General features: G+C 48.1%; 1 protein-coding gene across 1 annotated transcript; it reads right to left on the minus strand.

Annotated features, from left to right (window-relative positions):
• Positions 1–4,878: 4,878 nt before the first annotated feature.
• On the minus strand, positions 4,879–7,754 carry LOC136459763 (ubiquitin-conjugating enzyme E2 27-like). Its single transcript, XM_066459599.1, has 5 exons — positions 7,430–7,754; positions 6,817–6,865; positions 6,461–6,620; positions 5,291–5,380; positions 4,879–5,196 (listed from the first exon to the last, which is right to left on the minus strand). Exons 1-5 carry the CDS (start codon positions 7,608–7,610, stop codon positions 5,089–5,091), a joined length of 588 nt encoding a protein of 195 aa, XP_066315696.1. The 5' UTR covers positions 7,611–7,754; the 3' UTR covers positions 4,879–5,088.
• Between the last annotated feature and the right edge of the window lie 280 nt (positions 7,755–8,034).

Below are 8,034 nucleotides of genomic sequence, written 5' to 3' on the forward strand. Positions count from 1 at the left end.
AGAAGAAAATGAAAACTGGAGGAGGTGAGGGAGATGGGGGCTCCCTCATCCTATTTAACAGGGCTATTACACATTCCCAGTTTTGCCCCTGGATACAAATGAGTTGAACCGCTAAGCCCAAGGGCGTCGTTGTCCAACCCGGTGTAATCTTGATCCGACGGCCACCGCGCCTTCTCGTCGGTAGCTTCGCCTCGACGCGAACTCCCCGATGCCGCCACATGCCGTCCGTCCCTCCTCGGAACCTCCGCCCGGGTTTTGAGGCCCAAACCCGTAAACCGTCCATCCGATGGTTTTGAGGTCCAAACCATCAAACCATCCGCGAGTAGCGTACTCCATACGCGTCCCCCGCCATCCGACGCGTGTCACCGCCGTCCTCGACCGGCCGGCCCGCCAAGTCCTCCTGAGCCTCACTCGACTCACGCGTCCGCCGTCTTGACCCGGTCAACACCGTCACTCCATGTCTTCTTGCACTTGTCGATGTCCCAAGTGTCAGCCACCGCGGCTAGTCACCCGGCCTCTGGGTCCCTCGGTCCAAGCCTCACGTCCGTCCTTCACCGCTCCCGGTCTGTCGGCACGGCACGTCCTCCTTGACCTTCACCTCGCCGTCGACCACCGCATCCGAGCTCCACACCTGCACAACACAAGCCAAAAGACATGTCGCACACATAGCTTTCGCCATGGTAGGGTTAGTCACCACTCAACCTACTTCGTGCATCACATTGACAATCACTCATCATAAAACGAACAAACAAGGGTACTTGACAACCTTGTGTTCGCAACAACATCGATCCATCCGTCCATCCATCCATATAAGATTCTCCATGCATGGCCGGCCTCTCGATGGAGCAAATTGTGTTCACCAGAAAAGAAGGGGCAGAGAGTTGGATGCAGCAGGTAGCTAGTTTAGATGCATGCATGTGGTGGGTAGCAACATCATCGACGCTGGTAAGGCTGTTAGTTAAGGAGTTGCCATCTGCGTGCATCCGTTCCACGGCACTGTTACTTGCAACAACAGCGATGAACAACCAGGCGCCACCTGCGTTCTGCTCTGCAGCGGCGACAACTAGCGGCAGCAGAGTGCTGTGCCCCCCTCCTGCTGAACTGCAGCATGTACTCCCTGACAGCAAGACAAAGCAGCCTTGTTGGGAGAGTAATCGTCTGGTGATAATTTCCCTCCTCGGTGTCAACGAACGAAGGCTGTCAAATCAAATCGTAAAGGTTACAGTGATGTTTTTGGGTCGCATGTATGAGAAGTCAATTCCCTCGTACGGATTATATAAAAGGGATTGTTTTACATATGACAAAGGCCATTTCACCAAGATCTAATAAAAAGTCTGAGCAGTCATATTCCAGTCTCCCTCAGAAGGAGACCTGAGCAGCGGCTGAGCCCCTGAGGTGAGGTCAGCCTGCATGGACGGCATGGCAGCAGCGTTGACCACCGGGCGGCATGTCACATGTGGCCGGCTTAGGTTGCTTTAAAGCCGCTGATTGCTTAAAAGTAAAAGGAGTTTTTGGATATAGGACATGTTTTTTTGTTTGACTGAAACGAGATGTAGGTCATATTTGATTGACCAAAGCCTTTCTAAAAAAAATATTTGATGGACCAATAAGTTTCCCTCCATTTAAAATTGCTCTTATAGCTCATTTTTATAGTAGAAAGCAGTAAAAAATTGAGGGATATGCATGGCACCAACCCTAACCGCGTGGAGCAACTGTTTGCATGGGAACATCCTACACTGCTGTTCTGGAAACACAAGAACACGCGCATGGGAACATCTCTATCGTCATCGGAGCCGGCCGTCTGGAAGGACGTGACGTTTCGTCACGGCGCGAGGAAAAATGTGACCATCGCCATGCTTCACCGTGACAACATATACACGGTACGAGCCGTGGGACGCGTTTCATCCGTACTGTACACCGTGACCCACTGACCGTGCAAGTGCAACATGATACTGTCTGTTTCTAGATAAACCAATTTCTAGAATGGTTCTAAGTCATCAAATTGTTATATGTTTGACTAATTTTAAAAATAATACCATATACATATGACACCAATTAAATACACCGTAAAAATATATTTTATGGTGTCTCAGTGCTACTGATTTGAAAAAAAAGTCAATTTGAGATAATTACTACATCCATTCTAAATTATAAGTCATTCCAACTTTCTTGGAAAGACAAAACATTTTAAGTTTGACCAAATTTATGTAATAAAATAATAACATTTATGATACTAAATAAGTATCATTAGATTCTTCATTAATTATATTTTCATAGTATAACTATTTGGTGTCATAAACCTTTATAATTCTCTCTATAATTTTGGTCAAACTTATGATGCTTTGACTCTCTAAGAAAGTTGGAATGACTAATGATTTGAAATAGATGGAGTAATTTATTTGACAATAGAAGTAGTATATGAAAAAAGGAACATGGAGGTAGATATGTATTCCCTTCCCTTCCCTGGAGGCCTAGACACAGTTTGATTTGTCACGGTCTGGCAGGCCAACTACACCCGGAAAAACGAAGCTAATACGTGTGGAGCTTTGACTATTGTAGCTGTATATATAAAGTCGCCGCTCGCCATCAGTGGCCATGGCCACACACAGGACTGAGGAGTAGGACCAGAACGCCGGATGGGGATGGACTCTGGCCAAACCAAACCACCACCGCCATGCAGCTGGGCGGCTCCAAACCCCCTGCACTGCACGGCTGCCTATGCAGCGGCACCGGTCACCACTCACCATGCACCCCACGACGAGAGCCCAAAGTCTGACTAGGACAAGGACAACACCAACCAACACCCTGGTTGTTTGAAGGGATTGGAACCAGCGGAGTGATCTGCCTGCCCAAAGGTGCTGTGCATTGGTTTCGTCGCCCTGCCCTTGCGTGGCTTGGCTGCATGCATTGGCTAGTGTCAGCGTGCATGTCATCTTCATTGCTGCCCTGCGAGCTGCGTCTCTCTCCATGTGTATGCGTACGCATCTCCTGCCTTTGACTCCGGAGGTCACAAGGAAAAGTATGGAGCCATTCCTGGATGGTAGTATAAAATCTTTTTATATATATCTCCTCGTGTTGCTGCTAGCTAGCACAATAAATAAATAAATAAATAAATAAAATAAGTGTTTATGCTTGTTCGTCACACACGGATCAACGGTGCCTTGCTTTTGGGGGTCAAGCAACCGGGCGGCCGGTCTTGTGCGGCTCCTTTCGTAGTTTCGTTGCGATCTTGGGGAGGCCGTGTGTGACTGGCTGATGCCGTCGTTGGCGTTGGCTGCCCGACCTGCAACTGCAACGCCGTGGCCCGTGGAACCAACACTTGCGCGTGCGTGTGAGTGTGAGTGTGGTGTGCGTGTGTAGGGTTAGTGTGTGTCTGTACATGAGCAGATACTACAGTTGTACCCAGATAAGAGGCGAAAAAAAAAACACTTGCGCGTGCTACATGGTCCGCACCGCTCGGTGGAGACACACACACAGGTGTGGACGCCGTGCTAGTTGCCACCTTTTCCCCGTCTTAGTTGCCACTCAGCGTTTGGCACTCACTCCACTCCAGCCAGAGGGATGATCGGAACGGATAGCCCCTGGGATTCCCGTGTCAAATCGTGGCCCGCCCGGCCGAGACAGACACCTGCAGATGGTTTTTACGTGTGCGAAGCTATTGCTTTCCTATACGATCCTATAGCTGTGAAATTAAGGGCCGCAGGATTCTGAATCCTTGAAAACGGCTTCGATTCTGGCGGTTGCCAAGAAGTCAGAAATCCTGGCTCTTTCTCCACCAGTACAAAAAGGCTCCGGTTCCTCAAAACCATCTTCTATACAAAACGTTTGATACAGCTAGCTCCTACAGGGAGCAAGAGCCGAAGCCGAAGCCGTTGGCACTGCGTGCGTGCGTGGTTTGGCTTCAGGCTCTGTCGTGTGGACGTACGCCTCCCCAGCCTCCATACAACATTTGTTCTCCAATTCAAGGTCAACGCACACCCGGAACTGCCGCTTACGTATCGACCGAGTTCGACCAATGGACCTCTCCAGCTTGGTCAACCGTCGGAAGCTCTGTTTCAACGTGTTTGACCCAACAGAACCACGAGACGAAGACCCTGTACCTGCCGTCGCCCTTTCTAGTGCAACATGAGATTCAACAAGTACTTGTGCTGTAGCCGCTACTTGAGGCACCTCCGTCGTAGGAAAGTAACTTTTTTTTTTTTTTGAGATGTGTGTGCTCGTAGCCTCGCAGGAAATAAACTTCACACTTCAGAGCTGAGAAGTACTCCGGTGCTTATCCCCGTTCAGTAGTCTGATGATGCTCCTAGGATGGAAATCAGTCTCAGTTTTGTAAAGCATGGGGCAGGTAAGTAAAAAATAACACCATGTGAGTGCAAACGTAACCAGGCAGTTAACAGGAGGCCTAAACAATGACAATGATGCACCAGTCATTGTCATCTAATCCTACTTTCGTGACACCGCAGAGGTAACCTGTACATAAAAACAATGAAGCGTGGCATGGCCATGTCTTAATCCTGACCTCATCCCTCACGCGCTTTCCTGCTTTCCAGACGAATGAGCTTTTCGACCCATGCCACCACGACAGCCAACTCAAACAGCAGCACGCAATCAACCACAACGTTGAAAAGGCTGGTGGCAAACATGAGTGTGATTGGTCATTACAATAGATGAGAATCAAAACCCAACATCGTTCAGTGTGACTCAGACACAAACCACCATATCGTAATAGATGAGAATCAAATATGAGATGATGCCCATCAGTCCATCACATTCAGGTTGCAGTTGCAGGGGGTTTATGTCAACCTGTTGTTTCTTTGGGCAAACAGTTGATGATTCAGGCTACCAGGCACAAAAGCGAAAGTTGAGAAAAAGAGAAAGAAAGGAAACGAACGAACTCTGAAGTTATCATAAGCGAATTTCACTTGAGTCCCATGGGCCATGGCACGACCTCCCCCTATATATATATTGTCTTGATATAATAAGCGGCCACACGAAATGGCTGAGCAGGAGCATTAGCAGGCATTGTGTTCTTATATTATAATCAATGGGATGCAATTTACAGCTCATGTACTGGCCCATAAGGATGGTTCACCCAGAGCAGAGCTTTTCGAGAGCCATGTTCTCGTCGCCATCGACGCTCTTCAGGGTACTTCTCACCAGATCCTCTGGGAAGCCCATCTCAACCAGCTTCTGCACCTGTACACAAGTGCAAACAAAGGGTGACCACCGCTGACAAACACGTATGCGTCTTGTATATACACAATGGAATGATAAACAGTGTTCGCAGTACCTTCTCTTCCATGCCAGTTGACGCACTCTTTGCGAAGGCCTCTGTCCAGTAGTGAGCCGTAGCAGCAAATGTTGGATAGTCACGCAGGTACTGCAGAAACAGATCGACATAAATAAACTAATGGGGACAAGGTCTGCAATGGTGATTCAGTTAAGTATATCTCATAAGTGAATATCGATTCAATTAGCTATCTCAAAAGCTCTATTGGACTGGTGCTCCCATTCATCATTGATGTGAAATTTTGGATGATATGATTATATTTATTATTGCAGTGAATATCAATTCAGTTAGCTATCTCAAAAGTTCATCAAAATTTCAGATATTATTATGCTTACATTCAGCATCACTTGGTCTTAGACACGCGGTACAAACTCCAGAAGGGAATTACTAAGGCCCATCCTGTAGTCTACATAATGCCTCGTCTGGGATGACTGGGAATGCCCTATTGGCCTAGTCTGGCTAGCAAAGTAATAGCCATCAGAACATCACTGATACACTCCACCAGAAAACACCTAGCTGTGTTGCTGGACAATTGACAACTTTTATTCACTACATTTATGTCAAATATGAGGTACTTCCTTCAGTTCCTTGGAATTGCCTATCTTTCAGTTCGGTCCAGGACATGCTTAATGGTAAATAAGATAGTACAGAAGTGGACTTCACATAGGAAAATAGCTGATTAGAAACTTATTACACTCAGATTTCCACAAAGCCATACTAAATGAATAAGAGCTTGTTGAAAACCGAAGTGAACAACCTTACACGGTTACACCCTATCTTACCGTCTAGCATCTGCATTAACGCTACACAGAGAATATACGAAGTAATTTAACAACAGGGGAAATCCAAATAGAGAGAAAAGGTTATCAGTTGTCATAATCACAAACATATTCACTGGTGTAACATTACAACTATATAATTGCCAAGGGTGCTGCAGGCACTAGCTCATGTGACGGATGCTACAAAACTCACTTTGAATGGCCATGCCTATGTACACAAGCAGTTATTCCTTTTTTTCGGAAAATGATAAACAGCCATCCCGATTCATTGTTCAATGAAACCCACCAAAAGGGCAGCCTATCTCAATTTAGCTCCCAACCAACAGTAGCTTCACTGGCGATATTGTAATGCAGTAAAAATAGAACCAAATAGGAAATACTCAGTTCAGACCTGTTGCGCAACAACAGCATCCTGAGGATCATCAGGTGCAGGAGAAGAAAGCAGAGCTTGAAGGGAAAGGAGCGCTGTCTTCAAGGTAAGGGCTGGGCTCCACTGATCTTTCAGAATGTCCAAGCAAATTGCTCCATTTTGGCTGCTGATGTTAGGGTGCCTTCAAAATAGATTGGAGAAGTCAGAGCTGTACCAAAGAAATGGATATAAAATATCCATCAGCGCTAGTTGCACTTGCTCATGATCAGAGGAAACGTATCGACTCACATATGTAGGTACATTATGTAACCAGGATGATAATTCAGCAATAAAAATACAAATATACAAATAACATAGCAGGGAGTAAACTGTCTTACCATACTTTGGTGACAAACTGCATCTTCGGAGGCTCAAAAGGATATCCACCTGCCAACCAAAGACCAAAGGCCAATCAGGCAGTAGCATTTGCACACTGTACTCTCTGACTTTTACTTTTGTATCCCCAAGTAATTAGCACATGACCGTACACAAGACATTCAACTCTGGGAGTAAGTAACAAAGGAGATTATGCACGTGTAGACTTGGAACATGCGGATACATCTGCCTGCTGAGATACGGTGCTTCACTGCACAACGACGCAAAGGTGAATCCGCATACTGCGATGCGGCCAGCGAAGGTGAATCCATACCCTAACCCGGAATCGGGACCAGCCAGATAGCGCGGAGGGCGCAGACAGCAAACCCTAATCCGCCCTAAACCCCTCCCCGAGAGAACCAATCGCACGCCACATCAATCTACCCGCCCACGAATCGCCCCGAGGGAGTGGAATGGGATCCCGCGCGCGCGAAGAGGGGGACGGCAAACGAAGGACGGAGGAGGGGGGATCCGAGGGGAGAGGAAGGCGCTGGAGCGGGTGGGGTGGGGTGGGTGGGGGGGGGGGGGGGGGGGGGGGGGGGGGGGGGGAGGAGGAAGGATCGGCGGGTTGCTCACCGGGGAGGCGGATGTCGATGACGAAGGTGCCGCCCTCGTAGGGGCTGTCGGCGGGCCCGGCGATGGTGCCGGTGAGGTGGGAGATGTTGGCGCCGTCGTGGAGCGCGATGGAGACGCCCGACACCTCCCGGTCGCGATTGCACTCGGTGAGCTCCTTCTGCACGCGCGAGACATCCACCATCCTCGATCGATCGATCCCTTCCTCGCGGCGCCGCCGTCACCTCCTCCTGGCTCTCTCCTCTGGAGCGGCGCGATGGGATGGGATGCGAGGAAGGGGAGGGTGAAGAGGGTTGGGGTGGGAGGATCAGGAAACGGCAGCGCCACCGCCACGCTACTCAACCCGTTCGTTTGGCCGTGGCTCGTAAATTTATTTTTCTTTCGCACAGACTAACCGGCAGTATTTCTTCACGAACCAACCTATCGAACAGGTTAATTAATAATACGACCAATGATAATACTAATATTAATACTCTGGTAGTAGCAATAATCATCCTCTAGATTAGAGACTGTTTAGATGCATTTGCCGCAAAAGATTTGCCCCTAATCATTTGCTACTGTTTAGACTTTAGTACAATGTGTTTAGATCCATGACAAATGTTTAGCAC

This window comes from Miscanthus floridulus, chromosome 6 (assembly GCF_019320115.1).
Source record: "Miscanthus floridulus cultivar M001 chromosome 6, ASM1932011v1, whole genome shotgun sequence".
Classification (NCBI taxonomy): Eukaryota; Viridiplantae; Streptophyta; class Magnoliopsida; order Poales; family Poaceae; genus Miscanthus; species Miscanthus floridulus.